The sequence below is a fragment of the Choloepus didactylus genome, chromosome 15 (genome assembly GCF_015220235.1).
Source record: "Choloepus didactylus isolate mChoDid1 chromosome 15, mChoDid1.pri, whole genome shotgun sequence".
Taxonomy (NCBI): domain Eukaryota; kingdom Metazoa; phylum Chordata; class Mammalia; order Pilosa; family Megalonychidae; genus Choloepus; species Choloepus didactylus.
This window is the reverse complement of record NC_051321.1, coordinates 16765008-16792661: the sequence shown is the minus strand read 5'-3', so window position 1 is coordinate 16792661 and position 27654 is coordinate 16765008. Positions and strand designations below refer to the sequence as shown.

Below are 27654 nucleotides of genomic sequence, written 5' to 3'. Positions count from 1 at the left end.
TATTAAGGAAATTGGAATTTTGTCATGCAAATATTTTCCCCTATTTACCCTTTTGGTGTTTTCCTTTTTTAAGGTACTGGTTAGCTTCCAGGCAGTTGTGCTTTTATTTTTATCAATCTTTTCTTCTCTGGTTTCTGAGTTTTATGGCATGCCAAAGAGCTTTCCCAGTTGGAGAATTTTTTTTAAAAAGCAACCTCCCATATTTTCTTCTAGTGTTTTTATGGTTTCATTTTTATATTTGAGTATTCTGCCCTTCTGAATTTATTTTGGTATAGGGAATGAGATAGGGATTGACTTTCCTTTTTCTTGATGGCTGCCCAGTTGCTCCAAAATCATTTATTGATTTTTTTTTTTTTTTCCCAATCATCTGGTCAGGGAAAAATAGAATTTGGTGATGTAAAACTTGAATTCTAGTTTTATCTGGGAGTGATATAACCTAATTTAATTAATTTAATCTAATCAGTTTCCTCTAATCTCCTCTTATGACTGTGGGAAAATTTCCTAATTCACTGGGCCTCAGTTTCTTAAAATGTTTCCAACAGAATCCTCACTAGGCATTTACAAGAATAAAGGGTGATACCCATAAAACTGTAAGATGCTGGACAGATATCCATTGGTGCTACTGGGCCAACAGGCAATAGCTTCCTGGTCCCATCACTTCCTAGCTGTGTGACCTCAGACTAGTCATCTCACCTCTCTGAGCCTTAGTTTCTTCATCTTCATTCATGGGGATAACAATCCCGACGTCTTGGGTTTTTGTGAGGAGTCATGAGGTGGTGCATGTGCGATTCTGCACGGTAGCAGAGTGTGTTCCCAGTCTATGGCAGAAGGTTTCTAGAAGGGGAGTGAACATTCCATGGCAGAAAGAACACTTGATTCAGGGGAAGAGAGGGGAAGTAGAATTAGGCAGTGAGCCAAGTGGATTCCAGGGCCAGGATGAGAGACAGCTACCGAGAGTGCGCCCCGGAAACGGGAAGTGGGAGGGCCTGCAGCAGCTGCTCCCAGAGCCTGTGCCAGGCCGGCCTGGGCCCCAGCTCAGCTCACTCCCTGAGGGTTCTGCAGGTGCCTGTCACCCCAGTGCCGGCCCTAAACGCTTGAACTCACACGTGTCAGGGCCAGTGGGGTCCTCAGTCTCAGGTTTCCTGCTTTCCTTCCCGAGCCAGGCACTGCTGCGCTGCATCCTCTTTCAAGGCCAGTGATGGGCCTAAGCCTCTGCAACACCTTGGGGTGTGGGTGGGGAGACTGGCCTCCCCCAGAAGAGCGGCCGGGGCCCTGCAGCCCAGCAGTTTCCACCTGGCCTCTGCCCACGCATGGGCTCCCACTTGCACCCCACAATGAGCCCGCTCCTTCGCGGGGCCCCTGGTGAGTAAGTGGGCTGGTGCTGGTAGAGGGTCCCACTTCCGGGGCCTGGCGGGTGGCGTAGCGTGCGTTTGTTGGGCGGGCGTGGGAACTACTCACTACTCAGTTCTTAGGCCCCAGATTCGTCCGCTGCGCTCTGGGGAGTGGGGAGGCAGCTCCCTTCCCTGCACTCAGAGGCCTCTATTCCTAGTGGAAACGAGCTACTCGGGTTCAATACCTTGGGATTTTTGTTTCATTCCCCTTTTTCTCCTTTCCTTTCCTTTGTATTTTTCCAAATTCTTTTTCTTAAAGCCCTACACAGCCTTCGAAATCTTAACCTGGTGCAGCCGAATTGGCGCTTGTCTGAGACCTTCTAAACTGTCAGAGCTCAATAAAACCACAAGCTCCAGAGCAGAGAGCGTCCCTCTGGCAGGTGTCAGGCGAGGCCTTATTACACCCTCGCATGAATGTTATCACACGTTACACAAACATTTTACTCAATTTGTTTGCATTCTAATTGTGCTCAACATGTGTGCAATGTCTTTGGGATTCAAGATCCTGAATTTCATCCCAGTGCACACCACCAGGCCACACCCGAGACCCATCAATTTCTGGGGTTGGGCCTGGCACGGGTACTTTATATAGCTCGCCATGTGAAGTACAGCCAAGGTTGAAAATTACTGCATGCATGCTTCCTTCTAAGAGTTTGCAATGACACTGTCTAATCTTTCCACTTACCAATCCTCATGGTATGACGTGGGGGTGAAACTCTCAGCCTCTGGAGTCAGGCAGAGCTGGGCTTGGATCCAGCTTTGTCTCTTTTTACCTTTGTGTGGTGTAAGGACTAAAATCAAGGTCCAATATTATGTGCTGCCTTGATGTCTGGTGAAATCGAGGGGCCTCAAATGGCCCGTCATTTCCCCTCCCCACTCTGTTCCCACAGACAAGGTCCCCTACCAAACAGCCCTCCTCTGCAAGGAGACCGGGCACAGTTCCTCCTCAACCCTGAGAAGCAGGTTTTGGTTTCCTGCCAGCCCACAGAATAATTCAGTAAAACCACAGCCTTCCACAGGAACCAGGGGACACAGGAACCAGGGTGGGGACACCCCAAATTTTTGATACTACAAAACCCGCCTCCCCCAGCCCTGGTTCTTCACCCTGTTCCCCAGAGCAACCCCCGAGGGGCCCTGCGTGGTGTGTGGTGTCCTCCTTCCCCCGGGATGTGAGTCCATGTGACCAATAAGCTGCTGTCCATCTCATCTGTCCAATGTCAGGTGTCGTGTGTGGGGCCCTCGCCATAACCATAGGACAGGAATCCCTCTCTCACCAATTGGGGGAAAGAGGAAGCAATTAAAACCCTGTGCGAGGTGGGCTAAATACTTAACTCCTCTGACTTGAGCACTTAGCTGGGAATCAGAGCAGCCTTACTGCCGAAGGCGAGTGTGAGAATAAAGCATGCCAAGCAATTAGTGCAGGGCCTGGCACATTATAAACAGTCAAAAAAGGAAGCAGGAAGGGCTGGCAGGGATGTTATCCTTTAAGAGTAACCGAGATTCCAAAGGAAAAAAGAAGAGACAAGCCACAGCCGCAGAGAACGTTTTTAAAACGGGCACAGTGACAGATATTCAGTGTTCAGAATTAAAAAATTAAAGGACAGCCCAGTAGAAAAATGGACAAAGGCCTGAGCAGGCAATCCACAAGAAGAGACCTGAATAAAAACTAAATATGTTTGAAATTCAACCTCACTTGTAATCAGGGGAATACAAATTAAAGCAAGCACATAGCATTCACCCTCATCAGATTAGCAACAATAAAAACGAATGAACGAGGATCCATATGTCTCAACATAGGTAGATCCCAAAACGCCCTGTAGAGGAGAAAAGCAAGTGTCAGGAAGATTCCGCTTAGATACAGAAATTACCATTGTATGTATTTTTTATTCACAAAATACTACTCACTGTATATGTGGTATAAAACACCAAAACATGACCTAGAAGGGCATTCAGAACTCTTCTTCATCAGTCATATCGTATTTATTTTCCATTACAAAAAGATCTGAAAAAAATCTGATAAAAGGACCATCTTTGCTAATTCCAGGTGGTGGATATGATGATGTTTGTCATTATTATTTTTTTCCTGTAGTTTTAAGTTGTTCTCCAAATTTAAGACAGAAGGGGGGAGAGACAGAGAGAGACAGAGAGACGGAGAGAGAAACGGAGCAGGCTTCCCAGGGGTCCCACTGATGCAGTTTGCCACGTTTCGGAGTTTAGGACATGTGGCTGGTGGGGTGGGTGTCTCTGGTTAAAGGAGACTGAGTGGGTTTCTGTGGTTGGTTCTCCCTAAGATGGTCCTCTCTCTGTATTTGGGTTCAAATCCTGATTTCTCTGCCACTATTCTTAAGACACACAGTGAAGAGTCCCCCTCTTCTTTTTGGGGACCTGTGTCTGTGATGTCAAAATCCTCCATCGTAGTTGCTGGCAGTCTCATCCCTTGTCCTGGGCATCATGCTGTCATCTCTGTACCAAAGGGCACTGCTAAAGAGGACTAAACCCAGAACAGGGGACACCCTGCTCGAGCCAACCAAGACCACGGTTGTATAAACAGCTTTATTCCTTAGCATTAACCTGCCCCAGCACAAATCACATAATTCCACTAAGATTCCACTGAATCAAGATGCTAATGATAAAAGTGCAGTTAAAAAAAACATCTATTAGGAATCAGCCATCTTCATCCAGCGTTCTCAGCCTCCACTGGGAGAAAAATGAATCCTTTACAAGGCTATTTCATAAAATGTTATGTTAAATGAACAACAAATTGCTTTTTCTTTTACTAGCTTTTAATGCTAATAGTGCCATTTATTCCTGACCTTCAGAAATATGAGTTATTTTAAATGACAACATAAAGAGACTTTTTGTTTGAAAATGCAAGCTACTTTAGACTGCATATCATTACCTTTAAGTATAGCGTGCACATGCATCACTCATTTCAGCATCCCAATTTTATCTAACTGGTATATATTTCACTTGACATTTATTGTTCTCCTGCATACATGTCAAATTCCTTAATGATGACTCCGACAAAGGCATAGTGCTCAGTATATATAAATTACATTTGCTACCCTATAATCAGTATTGTCTATTAGAATGTTATTTGTGACAAATCGTGTTCTAAATAAAAATTGAATTGATTTTCCTGTTATTTTAATATTGTGCCACTCACCTCAAGCCTTTGATTGAATCTTAAACACTTTAATGCTCTTTTTTGTTTGAAGTGGATCAGAAATGGGGTTTGTGCTATTCACAAAGCTAAAACAATTTGTAAAACAATGAAATCAAATTTCAAAAAGCATCTTTATTTTCAAACCAAGGGCATAAATTTGGTAAAGCTATCGTTACAGTGTACACAACGACGAAAGCCTCGCACACGCGTTTAATTTCTATGCATCCATTTCCATCTAAATTCAATTTTAACTCTAATGTAGGGTATGAAAAGCCTCTACAAGGCCTTTGTTTCTGCCTCTTCTTTGGAGCAATTGCAGGCATTCTCCCCGGCTCGTAGGAGCTCCACATCATACTTGTCCCTCTCCCTGTTGGCAGAGGTTTTGGGGTGCATCCTCAGTATCCTGGATGCTAAGGAGTTCAGGTTATCAGATCCTTTTAAGATGTGTCTCTAAGGTGGGTGCTTTCTTGACCTGCACTGCTTGCCAGGTACATAAATCACTCACCACTAAATCCTGGAGTATCATCTCTTTGGGTAAATTTGGGGTTGACTACAGGGATCTGGAAACTAGAACCCTCAGGCCACCTGTTTTTGTAGTGCCCTCAAGCTAAGAATGGTTTCTACATTTTTAAATGGATCTAAAATATTAAAAAAAGAATATCTTGTGACACATGAAACTTATATGAACTTGAAATTTCAGTGTCCATAAATAAAGTTTATTGGAAATGGCCACACGCATTCATTGCATTGTGTTTAGAGCTGCTTTCCTGCTAAAAACAGCAGAGTTGAATAGTTATGAGAGAGACCGTATGGCCTACAAAACCTAAAATATTTACTATCTGCCTCCTTTCAGAAAAAGTTCTTAACCCTGGTTTAGATGGAAGGGCCTTAGTAATTTATGTCCTATTAAAAGGGTTGGGGACTTCCAGGCAGGAGACTGAGTGTGCGAATACAATGCTGCATTTATGGCAATAAATCTAGTAGAAAGGTTTTTTAGGCACACATGCTAAAAGGTCTCCAAGGTGTTCATAAGCAAATAAAATGGGAAAAAAATACAACCGAGGGAGACAAAACAACCCCAACCTTCACAAAGTTGCAGATGTGATAAATGCACACAAGAATTATAAAATTACCCAGAAATACCTTTAGACAAACAAGTTGAAAAATATTTTAATCACTAACAAAAAGTGAGTGGGAGCAAATGGAAGTGGTTTCAGGAAAAGTGGCATTAGACAAGGGATCTGTTACCCGCTGCCAGAAGCCCAGTAACTGAGGCTTGTGGCTAGGGCTGTGGAAGGCATGAGTTGGGGTGAAGCCAGGAGTTGGGGGGCCTGGAGAGAGCTGCCTTTGTGTGAACTTCTGGGGAGCACCTGCCAGGACCGGAGCCTGAAGGAACTTGGGGTTGCGTGCCAGGCTCCCCCAACCACAAAGACCCAGATGCCCCTTCCCAAAGCTACCCCAGGTTGGTTGGGGACATACTCCCTCTCAGCTTGGGAGCATTGTGGATAAATCCAGTTTGGATCCAAATAGGGACATGGGCTTTGGTTGAGGACTTACGGCCTTGTTTGGGGGCCAACTGTATTTTTTGCAGGTAACAGGTTTCTTTTTGGAAGCCTGATTTCCATCAGTTCAGAGGCTAGTGTACCCCTCTCTCTCTCGGTGTCCACCCCCATCAGCTGAAAGGAAGAGGCCAGCTGCCTAGAAGAGGTGGGACAGGGGCTCCACTTGCATGGACCATCTCACCTAATAGCAGCTAATGCTTGTGGAGTTCTCCCCCAGGGCCAGACACCAAGAGAAACTTCTCATATTATGGGGGAGGTAATTTGTTAAAGGAACCCAGAGGCTTTCTGGAAAAGAAGACACCAATACTCTAACTCTGGAAACTCTAGAAAGAAGAGTTTCCCATCTTGGAACTCTGGGGGTGGGACAGGGGGCTGATGAATAAAGCCTAAGAGCAGGGTGGGGAGATGAAGGTACCCAGTCTTCATCCTTAATTGAACTCTTTAACTTTTGCTTTTTATTTTTTTATTTTTTGTTTCCTTTCTAGTGCATCCAGTCTTCATACCTAATTGAACTTTTAAACTTTTTTTATTTTTTGTTCCTTTCTAGTGTGTCCAGTCTTCATCTTTAATTGAACTTTTAAACTTTTGCTTTTATTATTATTATTATTAGGTTCCTTTCTAGTGCTTTCAGTTGTGGTCAACAGGAAATAGGAGGTCTGTGAGTTGCATGCCTGCAAAATGCTGTGCTAAATCCTCTGTGTGCATTATCTCATTTAATCCTCCCAGATAACCTCATAAAGGTCTTGTTATTATTTTTATTTTATACGTGAGAAAACTTGAGGCTTGGCGCTGGTGATTTTTTGCTCAGGATCACTCAGCAGTTATGGGGCAGAAACAGGTATAAGGGCCCCCAAAGCCCAGTTCTCCACACCATTCACCCCATTACCCTGCCATCATCATGCTTATTATGCTTTTGGGTTTATCTGCCCTCTTGCTTATTTTCTTTTTGAACTGAATCAATGTTGAAACCGTAACTCATTTAGAAGAAGTCCACGTTACTGTGACAATGGCCACAGAGGAGCCTCATAGGACATGTGGGTGTAGCATGATGGTTAAGTATGCAGATTCTGGCACCAGAGTGCTTGGGTTCAAATCCTGGCTCTGCTACCTACTTGTCTGTGTGACCCTGAGCAAATGACTTCACCTCTGTATGCCTCAGTTTCTCCATCTATAAAATGGAGAAATGAGTATACGAATGAAATAAGCTTCCCTGATAAAGGGCTTGGTCCAGAGCCTAGCAGAAGCCCTCTCTCCTCATTAGCTGCTCTTGTTGTTTTTAACGTTGGATGATGACACCTGTTCTGCCTGCCTCACAGGATGGATTCCCAGGAAGGAAAGGGCAGTGGCAAATCGAGCACTTACTCGATTCGGGCCCAGCAGCCCTGGGTGCCAAACCATGTTCTGTCAGTAACTCACCATGGGGACACAGAGATGTCACCCCCACTGCAGTTCAGCTACAGTGCTTCTCCCGGGTCCCAGGTCCGTGTACCCCGTGGTAATTAACACTCAATATTTATAGTTAATTAATTAGCAGCATTTACTGAGCAGATTCAGCCCATCTCTTCATCCTCACACCATGTTCTGGGGAGTCTCTTTGGTTATCCTAATTTTACCAAGCAGGGATTGGAGGCTCAAGGCGGTTAAACCCAGGGCCCAGAGTCAGACAGTCAGAAAAACAGCAGGGCTGAGACATGAACTTGGGGAGTCTGGCTGCGGCCCACATGCTTTGCGGCATCGAAGGAGCTGTAAAGGCCGCGACACTGTCCTGTTTCGGGCCTGCCTGCTGACCGCTGTTGTGGGGTGTCAGGACAGAGGACAGAGGTGAGGAGACAGAACTAGGCTGTCCTCTCCCCATGCCTGGCCCTCGGGGGCTCTTTCTCACACAAAAAGAGAACGAACTGACCCCCAAAGAAGCACCTTAATTGCCACAGAGGTCAAACTATCCCGCCGACAGCCCCAGTTGCTGGGTCATAAGAAAGCATACAAACTTGCACTCTTGGTTTCTTCAGCATTTCCAGACCCAGGGAATTCTGTCTTATCAGGTAATGGAATTGTTTTTAGTGGCAAGAATGAGCTCATTACGGATGCAGCTTATGCTAATAATGATAATTTGCCGTGCAGGAAAATCACCTCTCTACTCCTCCTCCCCCACCCCTGACAAATGATGCTCTAGAAATTATAGGCTCGGGGGAAACAGAAAAGGTAAGGATTAAGGAAAAGAATTGCGATGCAGAACCTCTTTAACAAAAGGATTTACAGATTTGCACATTGACCTCAGTGAGCTTAATTATGAAGTTGTAGAAAAATTAGATAACATTAAAGAATTTTTAATTGCTTATATTCAATTTTGTCACCTCTGTTGGTGGATTATTGTTGTTTTTAAAGCATAAGCTGTATTTAAAAGGTTGGTGCAAAATGCATTGGTCAATGACATAAATATTGATGCACGATATGATCCCATGGAAAAGAACAAAATGAGGCCACTCACAAGGAGTCATTTCGGTCATGGCATCTGGTTAATTCCACGGGCAATGAGCTTAGTAACCTTGAGCCCAGAGCAGTCATTGGCAACCCCTGCAGGTTTGGGAGAAGGGACCGGGCAGATGTGTCTTCCGAGTTGCTCATCCTAAAGGGCTGGTGGTGATGCTACAGGCTGGACCACACCACCTTGGGCAGGTGAGGGTCCAATGTTATCTCCCAGTGCCCTTTCTGAGGCTGTGGGTCACTCGTCTAATGTTTTGAAAAAGCCAGAGAAAAATCCAGACTATTCCCTGAGCTTCTCCCTAGTGCTTTGAAAAGAATACCAGCTGCCTCCTATTGCAGTGTGACTTTTTTCCTTAAAGATAGAGTCTCTAAAAGATTAAAATATGTTTTAATCCATTCAAATAAGGATTAAAAAAAAAAAACTTTTCCTGATTATGAAAGCAGTACCTGTTGGCTGTGGAAAACAGGGAAAAACACAGACAAGAAATTGAAAACTACCAATAGTGTTATCTTCCAGTTAACCATTGTTAGCTCCCACCACTCTATTTTTTTTTTTAATTAAAAAACAGGGTTACTCTGTGCGTGTGTGTGTACATGAGTTAGGTGATATTCTACAGTTTTATAACCTGCTTTCTTTAGGTACTGTATCCTAAATATTTTTCCATAAATGGTATTTTTCTATCACATCATTTTAAAATAATGGGATGTCCTATAATTTTGTGCCCATGTTCCTTGGGGTTTGGGTTTTTGTTTTGTCCTGCATGACTGTCATTCTTTACATGCAGCCATGGTTGTTTCCCTAGATGAGGATGCCTAATCATTTCTTTGCCAGGGACCCTCTGGCAGTCTGTTGAAACCTATGGACCTCTTCTCAGAATAATGTTCTTAAATGCATAAAATAAAATACATAGCATTACAAAGGAAACCAATTATATTGAATTATTTTATCAAAATATTAAAAAGAACAAGATTAAATATTAGATAACAGTATGCTAGAGAGTAGCTGTAGCAATCTAACCACTATAATTATAAGGAGTGATGGGCATTAGCATTATTCCAAGCTACTTGGCAACAAACGTCCTAGCTATGGAAAGATCTGTGATTTCTATTGGTGATAAGGTGACAGGTGCAGCTGTGGTTTGTTGCCTACATTCACCATGAAGGAAATATTAAATTTCTCTTGGAACTGAGTGAAAAGAAAGAAGTAACTTTTCTCTCACCAAAGAATCAAAGTTCTCAAACCTCCTGACTTTTATTCATGGAAACCTGGGGGTCCTGGGAACCCAGATAATAATTCCTGCCTTGGGAAAAACTCCCAGGAGTAGCATCTTTTGGCTCTGCTTGTCTTTGAGCCTTTTGGTGCCTTCGGCCTCATGGTCCCGTGAAGCTACTATTCATTTCTTCTGCACGCTGGTAGCTGGCAGTGGGGTCAGAGAGGGCTCCTGCCAGTGGCAGGAGGACATCAGCTGGTGTCTGCCAGCTGTGGGTCTTGGGAACCGAGATTCTAAAATAACAGAAGTTGCAGTGGGCGTGGCCTCCGTACCAACATTGCAGATCCGCAAGCCACGCCCCAAGATGACTGACGGGAGTGACGCGGCCCGAGGGCGGGGCTACGGCTTCAGGGAGGAGCAGGTCTGACTGGACCGTCTTCCTCCCCTGAGTTAAGACTAAGACGGGATAGGCCCCGCCCTGGCTTTTCTCAAGGTTAACATAGCCTGAAAAAAAAAAAAATACCCTGCGGAGACCTGTAGCATGCCAAGAAGCATCCTTTTTATTCCCACTACAATGAAAGCTTTAAATTAATTTATATCATGAAACTTTTTGCTATAGTCTTTATCATTAAGGGCATGCCATTCATTGCCATCTGCTCAGGGCATAGGCAGTGGTTAGGATTCTTCAGGGGTTAAATTTCCCGATCATTGGGAGGAGTGTGGGTGAAGGGCTGATCCTGGCGTGAGCATAGCAGGCCTGTGAGCTCACCTTAGGGCTTCACTTCCGAAGCCTCAACCCTCCTAGCCTTCTGCATACTTTGCTGGGGAAAGTGGTTCCAGATAAACCTTCCCATTACATGGCATATTTGGCTTCTGGGTACAGCCACACACCACTGGAGGTCTGAGATCTTCTCTCAGGTGTCTTCCAAGGATAGGACAGCTTCTATCTGGAAGAGAAACCATCTGCATGAGGCACAGTCAGAGGGCCCAGCTAAGCAGAAAATAGTAGAAGGAAAAGAAAAGAGTCCTTCCTTGCCTGGAATGGAGAAATCTGGATATTTTGGCAGGAGCCCATCATGCTGTAAAATTTTTGGAGGAGGAGGTGGTGGAGGTTGTGTGGAGCTAATGCTATATATTCTGAAGAAAGAACAAGAGTCACAGAGTTACTCCTTTGTATCGATAATAAAAAGAATAAATATAAACTATGTAGGTGCCATGTGAGCACTATTTATTTCTAATCCTTACAACTATTTGAAAGGTAAGGCTCATCATCCCCCATTTTACAGAAGAGAAAACTGAGGCCACGAGAGCCAGGATCCTGGTGTTCCCTGCCATCTCTCTCCCCTAGTGCCCTAGGAAGCCTCTTGTCCCTTTCTTCCTGCCCTGCTCTAAGTCAGGTAGCAAGTAGTTTCAGAGCTGGACTAGATGCCCTGCCTTAGCCTGCTTCAAGGACAGGTGGCCTGTTGGTCTGGCTGTGGCTTTTTACTCACAGCCCCTCCCTGTAGACCAGCAAAGACCACAGGCAGGGCTGCTGGGGAAAGCTGGGGCATGGATGGGGAGCAAAGGTGGCTGTCTATTGGGAAGGCTCTGCAATTGCAAATAAAGCCCCTTCTATAAAACATATCAGACACAAAAACAGTCCACCCTAGCACTGGGATCAAGGTATCTGGTAAACCCCTGGCCTGGGCTTTGCTCCTCCCCCTTGTTCTTGTTACCTTTGGGTAGGACCTGAGATAGACTTACTCCTCATATGGTTTCAGCTGTGCTCTCTTGCTCTGCTCCACAATGTTCAGGAAGTCCTTGTAGCAATTTCTGGCCATGACTGTGTACCGTGCGGCACAGCCAAGTTCAGTGACCTTGGCTCTCGGTAGGTAGCCTGCCCAGCCAGGGATGGGGGGCTCCTGGAGAGGTTTCTTTATATATTTAGATTCTGTAAAGAGACATCATGCTTCTTGAGGGCTTTGGGCAGCACTCCCAAGTTAGCTGGCACCCCAACAGTTAGCCCATAGTGAGCCCCCATGCCTGCAGATATACTAAGGGCAGCTGCCATTCGTTGATTCTGCAAGACAGGTACTGTGGAAGGGGCTTTACATAACTCATTTAATTCTCTTGCAAACTGTAAGAGTTAGTACCATTCTTACCCCACTTCATGAAGAAGGGGACTGAAACCTTAAAAAAGTTAGAAGACTGGACCAAGGTCACAATGTCAGGAATGTAGGGCCAGGATTCAGGAAAGGTCTCTTTGATTCCTAAGTCCTTGCTCCTAAACAGACGCCACTTCTTTTCTCAGACTAATGAAAAAGCTTCAGACATCGCTGTGTGGCCGTTTACATAAGGGAATCAAGAGAAGCTTCCAGGTTAGGAGAAGGTACATCAGATTCACCTTTGGGAAACTGACTTTGGGTCATGACTGAATCTGGCTGACGGCATGATCTCAGGCAAGTCACTTCCCCTTTCTAAGCCTCAGTTTCACATTTATGCGATGAACGATTACCATCTAATCTGTATCCTCCAGTTGCTATAAGGATCAAATTAGGCCATGAGTCCCAGAGCACCAGAGGTGGAAGGCACCCAAGGGACATCTAGCATCTAGTCTATCCCTTCCCAGCCCTAGCTGAAGAAACTGGAGCCCAGAGAGGGGAAGTAATCTGCCCTAAGTCACACAGCAAGTAGTCGCAGGACTGGGTTAAATCCCAAAACCTCAGGCCAATGTTCTTTTTAATGGCTTGGAAAATTCTAAAGCACAGCAAACATATAAGTTATCATGAGTTCTTAAAAAGTTCTGTTTCAAACAAAACTGTCCATTACTTTTCCTCCAGGCTTTTAGACCTTATAAATCATCCAGGTCAAGTTACTGTTTTATAGGTGGCTGCTTTTTGATTACTAACATTATATAATCATGTCATCATTGATGGTTGTTATTTAGTGTCAGACCCCTTCCCACATAGCAAGGGAAGGTGGGTGGAGAAGCTGTAGAATGGGAATAACACTATCTAGGTTATAGGGTTGTTGTGGATGGTTAATGAAATAATGGTGCCCAGAACAGAGAAAGCAAGTAAAAAAAACTCTACCTACTGATATGGAAGCTGATGGCTGAAAGTCTGTGGGGACTTTGCCCAGGGGCTCCTGGTTCCCAGCCCAGAACCCTCATCTCTGAGCAAGACTCCTGTGTGTCCCTCTACCCCCTGGAAATTCTCATTTTAAGACACTGAGCCTTTCCATTTTGCACTGACTTCGGGGGATTTGGGACGGTGCCAGATTTGGTGCTCTCCGGGGCAGTTCAGCTGGTCTGTTAGGACCTACACTTGCGACCTAGGGGTAAGGGGGCCGCTTCGAGGGGAGCTGGTACCCAGACTCATGGGGTGGTACTGCTTGTAGTATTGGTGCAGCGTCCGCAGGACAGTGTCCTGGGAGCAGATGGGCTTCAGCTTCCGGGCAGTGGCCACCGAGCAGCGAAGTTCCTCCAGCTGGTCTTTGTATCGCTGCGTGTTCTCCTGGAAGGTTTTCAGACAGCTGAACGGGTCGTCCTCGCTGGTGGATCCCTGGCAGCTGAGGTACGGCACAAAGCCTGCAAGATCCATCACAGGCAGAGCCCGTAAGCAAGGGTGGCCGGCGGGGAATTAGAATCTGCCTAAACGCCCCAGAATCTCGGCCCATCCCTTGTCACTTCCTCCTTGGCCAACAGCACTGCACTTTTCCAAAGGCCATTCATACAAGCAACGCTTGTAGTTTGCATTGTGGATGGTCCCTCCCAAGGCCACCAAAAAAAAATGACCTTGGAGCAGAGGGACAGCCCTTTCAACCAAGGTGATGACAGAAATATTCTTTGATAGCAAAGCCCCTGATGTCAGCCTGAATGGCAAATGGGGAAAGCATTTAATGGGCCAAAATGATAGTCTGAGGAGTAACTGAAATTACTCCTCTTTTTAGAGAGAAGGCTTATTTTCCTTGACACTTCCCAAATGCAATTTTGGATCTTTCTTGTCGGATCATCTGGAAATTGTGGGCTTATTAAAAGCAGAGGCCTATTAGACAAAAAAGGTAAATTCATTATCTGCGAGACCCACCCCTAGAACAATTTTTCACCATTTCCCACAAAATAACATATAATCATTACAATTAGTATGGGTAAAACACAACTATTTATTTATACTGGATGCTGAATCCTGAGTACTGTAATATGGTCACAATAAAACCATGTTTCTTAAAACAACAGATTAGGTTAAGAACTTGGTTTTAAACTGCGAAATAATAATGTTAATAATAATAATAATATCTCTCATTGTAGAAGCCCACCCTTTTTGCCTTTGTCCTTAGGTAAAGGAAACCTGGCTTCTTGGCCAAATGCAGCCACCTCCCTCCCTACACCCTTGCCCCCTGCAATAAGCCTCTAGAAGAATCTAATTGCTGAACTGATCTTGATGATTTTGGAAGTCCTACTTGTGTCATACAGTCCCCCTTACCCTTGGGCAATTAAAAGATCCCCTAATGTAGGGGGGCGGGGGCAGACATGGAAACCCAGCAGCCCTGTCACGGTGGTTTTTCCCCCACCAGGGCTTCCTCTGTCTGCCTGTAGATTTTAAATAATGCACACACAGAGGAATACAAGCTACCTTTACAGAGTCTTGCTAAGGGTCGGGGCATTTTAGATAAATTATGTATACCAGTTCCTTTAATCCTCATAATAATCCTCTGAAAAATCTACCATTTCCCCATGTAGTGGGTTGCATTATGCACCACCACCCCCAAAAAAAAAAAAAGAAAAAGAATGTCCAAGTCCAACCCCAGTACCTGTGAATGTGATGCTATTTGGAAACAGGGTCTTTGCAGATGAAATTAAGAATCTCAAAATAAGATCATCCTGGATTATGAGTGGCCCCTAAATTGAACAACTGTTGTCCTTATAAGAGGACGGAGAGGGATATTTGAGACAAGGCGAGAAGGCACATGTGAAGACAGAGGCTGAGCTGGAGCAAGATTGCCACAAACCAAGGGACACCAAGGATGGCCAGCAGCCACCAGCAGCCAAGAGAGAGGCAGGGGGCAGGATCTCCCGCAGAGGCTCCCGAAGGAACCGATCCTGCCAACACTGATTTTAGACATCTGGCCTCCAGAACTGTTTTTTTAAATCACCCAGTTTGTGGGAATTTGTTACAACAGTCCTAGGAAATGAATACACTCTATTTTTACAGGAAAAGAGGTAAGGCATTTAGAGGTAAGTAATTTAGCTACATTCACATTGGTGGTGTCCAAGCAGAGATTTGAACCCCAGTTTGTCAGACCCAAATCCTGACCAGCCAGAAGGATCAAAGTAAAGCTGGGTACCCTCAGGATATTTCTCATGTACTATCCCCCGACCCCCAGAAAAAAGCTGTATGTGAGAGCAGAGGGTCTATGGGAACCAATAGGCTTGTCAGTCACAGAGATGTGACTTAGTCCTTTGTCACCCAGAAGCCTGGGGAGGAGAAGCCTTCAGGCAGAGTGACCAGATGTCCTGGTTTGCCAAGGATGCAGGATTTTCAGTGCTAAAACCAGGATAGTCCTGGGCAACCCAGGACGATAAGTCACCCTCCCTTTAGGGGACACAGGAGAAATGGGACCACGAGAATGGCCCTTGTACAAGACTTGAGAAAGCCCACCTTGGGAAGAAGGATGAGCACCAACTTATTCTTTGTGTCTATCCTCATAGCAACTGGCCCAAATGGGCTTTAACTGAGAGCCTCCTGCGTACCATGCACCTCTGCAGGCCTCGTCACCACTTACCACTGTAGCCTGGTGTGATTGGCATCTTTCTCATGAAGGTCTTGGAAGACTCCATGCTTTCGCTCTCTATTAATGAAGGAAGAGACATTTCATCAAATGTCCCTCCTTGAGTACTTTCCAGGTATGTGCAAGAGCCCTTGGGAGTAGAATGACCTTTCCAGGGGACTGAGGCAGCACCAACGGGCTTCCGTTAAAAAGTAGGAAACCAATGACCAGGTACATCTCCTATCACGTTAACTCAGACAACAGGTGCGCAGATTTCACCCACCAGCTGTCTCCCTTCCCCTGGAGGCCTCCTCCCATCCACCCAGCCTTCCAGCCACCCACCCATCCATCATCCATCCAACAGTTGTGAACTGCACACATGCACTGTGGTCACAAACCATGACAGAGATTGGGAACACAAAGATCAGCAAGAGCCAGGAGCCCCTGTGAAAGGTTCATGAAGCTCAGGGAAGGGGAGAGACAAGGCACCCTTAACCCCAAACACCTTTCTTTATCTGGGTGGAATCGGGTTGTGGTTCTCAACAGGGGGTGGGGGGTGCAGGGCTCTCCCCTCCCCGGGGACATTTGGCCATGTCTAGAGATATTTGATAGTCGTACAGGGACTGGGGGAAAGGAGTGAGGGGCGATAGCTGTGGCATCTGTTGAGCAGAGGCCAGGGATGCTGCTGAAGGACAGAGGCCAGGGATGCTCCTGCAATGTACAGGCCAGTCCCTCACAACAAAAAATTATCCAGCCCAAAGTATCAGTAATGCTGAAGTGGAGAACCCTGGGATGGATGACATTCTAGCCAGAGGGGATCAGGAAATCCGAAAGGGCTGTCCTGGAGCCCGTGGTGGGTGAGCAGAAGGTGGTGGTGGGTTGATTCTAGCATCAGTTTATGGGGGTGCTGTCTCCCAAGCAAGACCCCAAATGGGCCAGGGTCCGCAGTTGGCATGTGTTGCTGCCGCCAAGGCCAGATCATCTGTCTCTGGTGAGGCCCTGGTGGCCAGGAGGGGCCTCGGGTGCTGGTTGAGGAGGGCAGCAGTCAGGGTGTGGTCAGCAGTGATGGGCATCCTTTAGCCAGTTCGGCCCCACTGGGCCGAGAGCAGTGAGGACTGGACCTCGTCTAGTGCACGGCTGATCCCTGGCTTGTGAAATGGGTGCTGGTCCTCACCCGTCACCCTGTTCATTTGTTCCACAGATACTGACCACCTGCTTGCCAAGAAGTGCTCTAAGAGCTTACATGCCTCCGGTCCTTTCATCCCTCAACAGCCCCATGGCAGTGCTAGTGTGACCCCATTTCCAGAGGAGGACAGAAATGACAACAGACATTCATGGAGCACTTGCTAGTGGAGGCAGAGCTGCATTACCTTGTTCAACCTCACAGCTCCCCTAAGGAGTGGCTCCTATTCCAGTCCCCACTCGACAGATGAGAAGAACAAGGCACAGAGAGGGCAAGTAACTCCTTTGAGGGTTCCCGCACCCAAGGAGGCCTGAAGGATGACCTCTAAAACTCTGGAGGTGGGGATTCTGTTTCCCAAAGGAGTGCCGCTGGCGGGAGAGCGGGAAGGGTGTCGGACTGGGCGGCTGCAGGACCCCACCCAGAGACCTGCCTGCAGGAGGCGGGCGGGGGCGGAGCTTGCAGAGGAGGGGCCTGGAGGATGGGGCCGGTGTGGGGCTCAGACAGCGCGGACGCGGACCCTTCCCCGCCGCACCAACCCTGGCTCACCTGGGCCTGCCTGGATCGTGGCCCCACGAGGCTCCCCACGAGCAGCCCGCGTCTCCCGCCCCCATCCCCGCCCCCCCGCCGCCATTGTGCGCTCACCCGGCCTGGGGGGGCGGGGCGGGAACCCGGGCCTTCCCCGCTCTCCCGCGACCTGAACCCAGGCCCAGGAGGTGGAGGGGCAGGCAGGGCGGGGCCTCTGAATTGGGGGAGGAAAGGGGTGGGGGTGGGGAGCCAGGAAGGGAGGGAGGGGCCAGCTTCCAAATAAAGGCCCTTCCTTGGGCTTATCACCGCCACCGCTGCCTCCTATTAGGAAAGGCTGGATTTCCAAAGTGGCGGGGTCTGGAAAAGGACAGAAAACAGACACCACACTGGAGGAAGGGATGTCAAGGGGAGTTAATTCATCATACATTCTACTCCTTTCTAACCAAGGGAGGGCTGGGCTTATTTTCGGAGATGAGCCTCAGCTTTTGAAACCCAGCAAGTTGTCCACTGTCTGAACCAGAGGAAAGAACAGCCTGGCAGACTGCTGCTCCCAACTGCTCCATTTACAGACAAGGAAACTGAGGCTGGGGGGCAAGATGATGGCCAGGGGCACTACTTCCCAATACCTATTGGTTTCTTTCCTGTGCCTTCTAACCTTCCCTACCTCAGCCAGCCATTTAGGAAGAAGCCACTTATACCCCCATAGGGCCATCCAGAAGCTTCTAGAGCCAAACTCTGGAGGGTGACCCAGATGCTAGAGCCTGGAATAAATCCAAGCCAGCCAGCTTGGTGTGCCTGCTAGGATGCCACAAGGGCAAGGCACCAGGCCTTCCGCTTTTGCGTGTGACCTTCATTTGGATGCACTGGTGTTGTCATTGGCCACTCCAGCTTATCTGCCTGCTCTCCAACTAGATGGTTTTCTTCCACCTTGCAGGGAAGAGGGGCTCCATGGACATCGATGGAGGCTTGGTTCCCAGCTAACGAGAGGGGCAGTCGTGTTGGAATGACTGTTAATAAATCTGACTACACCCAGGAGAGGAGATGGAGATCCATCTCAATCTGAGATGCAGAGGAAGATGAGGTCTGTCATGATCTGTCTGTAATTCTACTTAGAATCCAGAGCACAAAGCAAGACAAAACATAATATTCTGGGCCAGAGATCCAGAGTTTTGCTTTATTAGATATCCGTGAAGGCAAAAGTTTGCAGATACAATCCCGTCAAGATGTGAACTGCTGCAAAGTTCTGTGAAGTTTGAGTTTATCTTGCCGTGAACAAGACCCCAGTGGCTGATATTTTAGAATATAGTTCCATATTCCAAGCAGATGAGAGGTGTGACATTATAACCAACAACTTTTATTCTAGCCATCCACTTAAGCCATTTCCTGGCATAAATATGCAGCTTAATCACAGTTATTACATCTCTGCGATGTGAAATTCGATCTTCGACTACCAGTGCATTTTGACTCCTGTTTATATTGGTGCATGCGATTCTTTGCTACCCTGGCAATTAACCAGACCTGGACTCTAAAAGCTAAATTTGATCTAAATAACGTTCTAAGGGTAGGGCAAGCTCTGTAATCTGGACTTGTCTTAGCCATCACTCTGCAAAAGCACTTGAACATTTCTCCCTGTTTCCTATCAGTCTGCCATTCAGCATTTATTAATGCCTGCTGTGTACAGAAGGGGCAGTTACAAAGCAAATCTTTGACAGTTCCACTTCCAAGAAACGTGAATATCAGATAATATGCCAGGGACAGTTAAGTAGTGGGTCAGGACAACAGGCCTTTTTGAAACTCTCTAAGATTAGAAAATGTGTCCAAGTCCATTTATCCAGTGCTTTTATTCTAGAATATTTCAGTGACAGGGGGCTAGGTTTGGGGGTTTCCTTCTAACCCCCTTCTGGGGTTATAACTTCAGGGGGCCAGAAGAAAGATCAGTCAAATTACTGCCCCTTCTCCATCATTTATTTGCCAACACTTCATATTTTAACCAGCTCATTTAAGTTAGAGAAATCAGCAAGGAGACATCCTCAAGACAAGGTGGGAAAGGCCTTACATTAGCCAAAACAAGAGGGGATTGACTATATTACACTTAGACTGAATCCAGGAGAAAAGCTGGATTTATGCCCCATTTGATTCCTTCCTTTGACCCTGGCGTACTGAAAACATCACTCAGTGGACCACACTTTCCCTCAGAGTGACTGCTTTGTCCCAGAAGGAGAAGTTGACTCCCCACTGTAGGGATGCAAAGAATTTTCATAGTTTTTTCTGCACAGGCACATTGCTTATAGAACCAGAATGCTCAGCTCTCAAAGAGTGGACAGGAGAATCGACATTTTATGATGCTCATTTAAGTTTAAACTGTGAACCTTTGGGAAGGATGTTCTTGTAGAAGGGTCTGACAAAGCTGTTGATCCAAGTGAACCATCAGCTCAAAGTCTTCTGACCCTAGGCATCTCTAACACTCAGTCTTGCATACATAGTCCATAGACTGGTATTGGTACAAATCAATGGTAAGTGAGCACAATTATGAAATGAAATCGTGGAAAATAAAGGGCAGCAATGTCATCAACCAAAATCAAAGAGCATTTTTCTTTTTCCTTGTTTACAAGAAAAACATATTATAGAAATAAAGATTCTGTACAATATTCTAATATTGTATATACATAAAATTATATTACTCATAACTGAATTGAAAAGTCTTATTTGTAAAGTATGGCTGGCAACACCAAAGGAAGACCCATGACATCTGGCTTTTGAGGCAGAGCAGGCAGCGAGAAAGAGAATGCTAGCAAACGCACCTTTGTGACTGGATGTGAAATCCCTCTGCCAAGTTATGTAGCTGACATTCTCTAGTTCTGTGGTTTGTGCACGTTTCAAATTCTAGTAGGGAATTCTGCAGCAGGCGATGCAAAAAGAAGACATGTTAAAATGGAAATTGAAGTGTGATTTAAAAATCAGCATACCAATGATGATAATGGGTTTGTGAATTCAACTTGTACTCTAAGTTCATTCTCTGTTCTTTCATGATGCCTCCAGTGATTTAAAATTGGAATGAATGGATCCCAGCAGGCGGAAAAGACAGCTTTGAACAAGTCAGATGGGCTGTGTGTGAGCGAGATTCTTTATTCTTTTTCCTCAGGTGGCTCCTGGCTTTGAACCGAGGTGAGGATAGAGCTCATACCCACCGGTTGGCTCCCCAGCCAGTCCTGCTCTTGGGGTTCCTTTCTTCCCATCGTTTTCCTCCCCCAGTCCTTCCTGTGAGGGTTAAAAGTGCCGGCACCAAGCCAGGTGGGGACCCAGCCCCATCCACCCACAGGGCAAGGTGTGAGGGCATCACTCCATGGACAAACATGTCTGGGCTTCGGCTCTCGACACAAACTAAATTTAGGAGTTCACCTGTGGTATATATGAAAAATCAGATTCTGGGTCGCCCTCTCCAAGATTTGGCTTCAGTTAGTAAAAGGGATGGGACCCAGGAATCTGTTTTTAACACGTGCACAGGCATTTCACTTGCAGGTGATCCACAGAATGGCTTTGAAAAAAATGGGCGTAATTCATGAAGTATAGATCTACAGATTCTTTTTAGAAAGACTTTATCTACTGAAGATTTTAGTAGAACATAGAATTCATCTCTCATGTTTCACCAACGTACTCTTTTTTAAATGTGGGAACAAATGGCCATAATTCTTGGGGGGGTGAGGGTAAGTAGGGAGGAGGGTAAAAATCTATCCTTTCCAGGGCAAGGGGCCATTCTGGACCCCTGAGCTTGGTGAAGCCAACAGTTGCAACCTGATTTTTCCACATCCAAGTGCTACTAAGAGTAACGAGAACTTTTTATGAATTCAGAAATCAGGATTTGGCATTTGGAATCAGATACAGCATACAATTTGGGACACGTTAGTTGTCCTTAACCATCCATTTCTATCAAAGCGAGGTTTGTCTACTGAAAAGCTGAGGTGTCAGCTCTCCTACTCACAGGAACCCTAGTGGATTAGCTGAGGCTGCAGTCTACAGTTTTTCTTCACTGAGCCTATCTGGAATTTAAATTTTATGAAAACCTAAAATAGTGCCCAGTGTAGGCAGTCTTCTCCTACCAGCTAAAAACGCTCCAAATTCCCACTGAATCATCACTTTCAATCACATGATGATGAAAAGAACTTAACTGCAGATGGGTTGCTTTTTATATTGACTGACATCCAAAACATTTAAAACAAAAAGTCTCAAAGAGATGAAGAATCTCCTCTTGGCTTAAAGAGCAGACTTCAAATCTAAAACATAACGGGAGGGCATCCTAACGACTTAACTGAGGTCTGTTCAAAGCGAGCTCGATCGTTGCTGCAGAAGTGCACTGCCTGCCTTGTCGGGTGGTGCCTCTCCACTTTGGTACCTATGGAAACTAGCTGCTCCTCTGGGATATGTGAATTCCCTACTCCCAAACCTCAATCTCAATTTCTGACAGGTTTTCTGACGCCAATGTGCCCTCAAACATCCCTATCTATTTCTAGCCCTGGTTGCTCTCATCTTCCCTGCTGAAATTCAGGCGGGTAAGGTCAAGGGTCAAGATCAGGGAAAGAACAGTCAGGGTTGAGGTCAGCAGATGCAGGTGAGCTGAGTCCAAGGGGGCAGGCGACAGGGAGAGCTGGTTAGTAATTTAAGAAGTCGATGCCCACTTTGACACTCTTCGAGGTGGCTATATCGATGGCCGTGGCCTTGATCTCGGTGTCCCCAAACTGCATGAGGGTCTGGATCTCCCTCCGGGCAGGCACCGCCGTGCCTCCAGTCCCGGTGAGATCCAGGCGGAGCGTGCCGCACTTCTTCACCCCGGGGTCGGTGATGAAGCTGACGTCGTCATGCTCAGCGCTGTAGATGTTGATGACAATGACCAGCTGGGAGGGCTTGGCCGGGGTGTAGCTACGCTTGACCAGCTCGCCCAGGGCCACGGACTGGTCGGCAGAGATGAACTTGTCGAAGACGTCTGTGCACCAGCGGGTGCCGTCCTTCACCAGCAGCTTCTCGGCGGGGTGCTTGCCCTCCACGTAGCGGTTCAGCACACCCACCCCGTAGGTGAGTGGGGACCGGCGTACCTTGATGACGGCAGGGTCCAGGCCAAAGAGGACCGCGCCCTTCAGGATGGTGAGGCCCACGTCCTGGGGGATGATGATGCGACACTTGTCCCCGAAGGCAGCCTGCACGGCCTGCTGCAAGAGGGGGGCCTCCGCAAAGCCGCCCACCAGGAAGAGGAACTTGACAGTGGACACCTCAGGCTTCTGAAACAGGTCCCCTGAAAGGAAGAGGGAGGGAGACTGTCCTGTCACACAAAACAGGTGGGTGGCCTGAGCCTGTGGGGATCAAAGACAAGGCCACTTGGGCCATCTGGAGGACACGCTCAGTCTGAAATCATTGACTAGAATTTCTGCAGATCTAGTCTTTTCAAGGAAGGGAGTTTGCTGGCCAGTACGCTCAGGCACAAGTGAAAGCTGTTAAGTAGACACCGTTTTATCAGATTGATGATGATCATTTGAAGCACTACTTCGTTTTGTGTCAATGAATACTCTGTAAGCTGGCCAGAGCCTCTGGTTCTATTGGGTATGTAAAGGCAGACTGATATAAATGTTATACTTCAGTTTTCATAAAAATCCCATTCCACCTGAACTGACTTGGTAGGTGAGGGGTAGGAAGTGGATGGGGGCCTGGATCCTGAAAAAGACCCCCAGGTAAGTCTACTACATGCCCTTGGGTGAGGACCACTGAAGCAGTGAAATAAGTGTGTAGCCAGATTCTGCTGTCCGTCATGCACAAGACTTTCCTTTGGTTCACAAAAAGTTATTTCTCCCTTGGCAAGGATTAGGATTTCTGGTTTGTTCTCATAAAGCAAAGAATCTACATTCCCTAGGGCCTGTCGCTCTAGTACCATATTGCTTTAGAGCTCCCAGATCTCTGACTTCTGAAGCCAAAGTGAAAGCCCAGGTGAGGACAGGCTCTCTGTTGTTTTGCGGTACCCGAGAGGAGGGGTCAGAGCCTCTCCCAGCAACGTCCCTCGTACGTGCCCACACCCTGCCTGCTTCAGCTGGGGCCCTGGCCATCGGTTCCAGACCCCGGACCACCTGCCAACCTGACTTCACGTGCACTGGTTGGTGACACTGGAAAAGCCAACCTCCCTTCTCAGCTCTGCCCCACTGAGTGGCCAAGCCCTGGCTGATACTTACGGAGATGCTCAATGATGCTGTCGATGGTCGGCTTGAAAAGGGCGTTCATCGCATCCGGGCTCATCCTCAGCATCCCCTGTGAGGACCATTTCACGAAATCCACGCTGTGGGAATGTGGCATAAGAGGAACATGCAATGAACATCTAAACAGTACCCAGCTTGTCTGCACAGACATGGGCCCTGGCACAGCAGCCCTCACATCTAAGGGGGCAGAAAGGGGTCTGATGGTCACCCCTGGAAACCTCTAAACTGCCTTTATTGGACCCCTAGGATACTCAAAAGCTGAGACATAACCTTTTCTGTTTCTCTTTGTTTTTGGCTGTGGCTGACCTTCCACTGGGATACTGAAGACCAGGATTTAATGTGAAAGAGAAGGAGACAAATAGAGGACGTTCCCCGTTTGGGACAACCACATGCAGTAGTATCTGAGTAGGTTAAAGGCCCATGGGTATGCCCACTGTTCTGCTACCTAAGGCTACAAACCTGCACACTCAGGTGCACCTATCAACCCTCCAGGCACCTGTTGCATGACAGTGTTAAGCCTAATCATACTTGGTGTCTTCCCTGTCTCGAAGTCAAAGGTGCAGTATGTCAGGAAGCAGCAGTGTGGCACAGAGAGAGCACTGGGCAGCAAGTCGAGATGGCTGGATCTCGTCTGGCCTTCCCCACTTAGTAGCTGTGGGACTTTGAGCAAGTTCATTAACTGAGCCTGGTTTTCTCATCTAGAAATCAAGGATAATACCACCTGCCTTACCTCCCTCCCAGGGGAGACTGTGAAGATCAAGTTAAATACCATGTCTGTGAAAACACTTTGGAAACTTTCTGGCCTAATTGAATGTCAGGAACTGTTTGTTACCCAAATCCACAGTATGTACCTTGCCTGTTCCAAAGTTCAAACAGGCCAAGCAAATGGCATCTCTGTCCCTGAAGCAAAGCCCACACCAACTGCTGCCCAGCAGCACATTCTTTTTCCAGAGTCTCGGCCAAAAACAATGTGGTGTGGTATGGAATGACCCAATGGCTGGCTGTGGCCAGTTGCCTAGGAGGAGAGCTGGAAGTCCCCTGGGATGTGCAGGCAGCACTTGGGATTCAACTTGGAGCAGGTGCCCTTTGTGGGGACACATGGGGACAGAGAGAATTCAGCCTAGTAAGAGAATCCAGCCAGGACTCTGCTCCAAGAGCGAGAAGACCTGGAGGCAAGTCAAATTTATTTCCCACTAATTGGAACCAGAGCTTCCTAGAGAAATGGCCAATTCCAGGGAATGTACATGCTGAGCCTGGAGCATCTTCACACACCAGAAAGCAACCACCTGTCAAAGACCATTAGTATCATGCCAAGGGGAGTCAACCCGAAGTGATGCCTAGTGGCCAACAACTTGAGTTTCAATACAGATATAACTGCTTTTAAATTCACAAACTCTTAATGATACTCCTGCCCTCATGCTCCCACAAAAGTAAAAAACAAACCAGAAAAATCCTATTAGCCACTTTGGAGGATTCTAGGAAATCAAATCATTTCTTTGAAAACTTATCCATGGAGGGAGAGAATCAAGCATTTATCCTTTCTAAAATGAACTGTATTTCAGGGCAACCAAACAGTTGAAGAGGAAAGCTTCTCTCCATAGAAGTATTCTAGCTAATACATGAAGAAGGAATGATAGTCCCTCATTAATTAATGAATCTAAGCAGGGATCTCTGATGGCTGCTAACATCACAAAAAAAGAGAAAAGCACACTTTATGTGTCCCCAGATATGATCCAATAGGAAATACCACCACCCATGAAGGAAACTTGCCAAAATCTCACACTTGAATCTGAATTAAGCCTCTAAATCAATCTACCAATTTGTAAAAGAATAACATGATACACAACATGAGGAAGGTGCAGTGAGCAAAACCCAGACCATAGGAAATTCTGTAGGACAACCTGTTTCTTCATGTAATAAACTTGCAAGGAGGAAAATAGGAGGGAGGATTTATACATTAAATGGGACTTAAGAAGCATATCAGATAATTGCCAAGTACAACCCTTATTTGGATGCTGATGCAAACAGAAAAAAAAAAAAAAAAAACTTATGAGACAAATGGAAAATTTTGAATGTTAACTGAATATCTGATGATATTGAAGAATTACTATTTTTTAGGTATGACAATAATATTGTGGTTATGTTTTAAAATGTAATTTCTTTAGAGATACACACTTGTAAGTGAGATGATAATATATCTGAAATTTGCTTTAAAATAATTGGTGGGAAGGTGGATGAGGATATAGACTAGCCACAAGCTGACAACTGCTGAAGCTGGATGATGGGGTTCATTTTACATGGGAGATGTTTAAAATTTTCCATTATAAAAAGGTTTTAGAAAAACCTTCAGTTTTTGCCTGTTGTTTTTTCGTAAGATTTAAAACATCTTCTAAATATGTTCATTTTGCAACAGATGGAGCCACAAAAACTTGCCTGCAGCCCAGGAGCTCAGAGAAGCAGGAAATCCAAATTCCCAAGGGTTTCAGTCAACAAACATTTACTGAGCACCCACTATGTACCAGGTTCTGTTGTAGACACTAAGGCTACAGCAGTGGCTAAAACAGATGAACTTCCCTGCTTTCATGAAGCTTGCATGTTTTAGTGGACGATAATCGCTACACATATAAAATGCTTTCCAGGTTCCAGGCACTGTACTAAGCACCTAACATACATGAACTCACTTCGTCCCCACAACAGCCCCTTCAGGTAAATGGAATTATCATCCCCATTTTCCAGATGAAAAGACTGAGGACTAGAGAAGTTGAGCCACTTACCCAAGGTCACACAACAGGTGTGCAGGATTGGAACCCCCGGAGTCCACACCCCTCCATCCCTCCCATCAACACGATCCACCCACTAGAACTTGCTGAGCCCCAAGCTAGTCCAGCTCACTTGCTCTTCCTCAAGGCATGCTCCACGCTGTGGCCGCGGAACTTCTTGTAGTAGTCAATGAAGGAGAAGGGCAGGGTGATGTTGAGGGGGTTGGTTCGGTCTGGGGCAGCCGCCCGCTTGCGAGACTCAAACGCAATCATCAAGTCAACCCAGGCCGCAGGACGCTTGATTTTGAATTGTTCGATAAAATCCTCTCCAAATATTTTACACAGGAGTTTTTCAAATTCATAATCTACGCCTAAGGATCCGTAGGGTCCACCTGGGCCAAGAACAAAATGGAAGACCTTGATGGTAAAAACTCAGAAACTGAAGCCAAACTCTGGGAAGCAGGCCTGGCCACTGTTCTTCTCCAAAGCACAAAGTGATAGAAATTTGGACCCACTTAGCAAGCAGATTGCAGCATACACTTTTACTTACACTTCAAAATACTTAGGTTGATCTCATTCCATGTGGAGAAACTTCTTTTTTTCCTATAGAAATCACTCATCAACAATCTGTTTAAAATCAATTACATTCTAAATAAAATCAATGCATTTAACCAACGGTGAGCATCCTGGTTTTCCCATCCAAGAAATCCAAGGATAGGGTCCAGAAAATCAGCAGAACTCTCTTCCTCCCTGAAATCTACTGTTTGCTCATCCCCTCCTCCCCACCAGTGCAAGGGCATGTTCTTTGCTTGGCAATCCTGATCTAAGACCTGGTGTCCCCAGACTTCCCTGTAAAGCTGACCTGGCAGCCAAATTGTAGGAGACATCAAGTTATAATTACACCCCCCCAGGACTTTCAGACACAAATTCCCTTAGCCAGAATCTGAAACAGGCTCGCTATATGCCAAAACCCACATTGCAGATATGACTGTTTCAAAGACTATTAACTGCATTTTGCTTCCCAATGGCAAAGAGATTTTAGTCTCCTCCACTGCCTAAGATGCCACATGCTGGTGGCATTGAGAGAATGGAACACTGAGAGTAATCTGAAATAAAGGAAACAGAACTGCCTGGACACGTCTCAGGTGTGAGAAAATTAGCTGTGCAGGAGCCTACCTGTTGCTTTATACAGTTCCTTAAGGTGTCCCTCTGGTAAGCGTATCTGATGGACTGTCAGATCTACTGTGCCACCTCCACTGTCCACAACCACGTACTTGTCACCTGGAATAAAAATAAATGACCATCTTTTGATTAGAACTATTGGTCACCCCCACCCTGAAATAGGCTGGTGGGAGAAAACTTGGTTCACCCAGCCAAGTGCCATCAACACGT

At 46.3% G+C, this 27654-nt stretch overlaps 2 protein-coding genes across 4 annotated transcripts in view; both read right to left on the bottom strand.

The window, feature by feature from the left end:
* Nucleotides 1-10458: 10458 nt before the first annotated feature.
* Nucleotides 10459-16976, bottom strand: C15H10orf82 (chromosome 15 C10orf82 homolog). The gene is made up of 6 exons (XM_037805184.1): nt 16933-16976; nt 15578-15643; nt 13164-13382; nt 11558-11744; nt 10851-10951; nt 10459-10761 (listed from the first exon to the last, which is right to left on the bottom strand). Exons 2-6 carry the CDS (start codon nt 15630-15632, stop codon nt 10616-10618), a joined length of 708 nt encoding a protein of 235 aa, XP_037661112.1. The 5' UTR covers nt 15633-15643; nt 16933-16976; the 3' UTR covers nt 10459-10615.
* A 1448-nt stretch (nt 16977-18424) lies between these two features.
* Nucleotides 18425-27654, bottom strand: part of HSPA12A (heat shock protein family A (Hsp70) member 12A) — a 178721-nt gene continuing 169491 nt past the window's right edge. For 2 of the 3 annotated variants that reach the window (XM_037804299.1, XM_037804301.1), the window contains 4 exons: nt 27439-27543; nt 26396-26654; nt 23480-23583; nt 18425-22554 (listed from right to left, as the gene is read on the bottom strand). In XM_037804299.1, the coding sequence (XP_037660227.1) occupies nt 21917-22554; nt 23480-23583; nt 26396-26654; nt 27439-27543 (1106 nt within the window). In that variant the 3' untranslated portion in view covers nt 18425-21916. The remainder of the gene's footprint in view (nt 22555-23479; nt 23584-26395; nt 26655-27438; nt 27544-27654) is intronic. The other variant, XM_037804300.1, reaches the window with a different exon arrangement.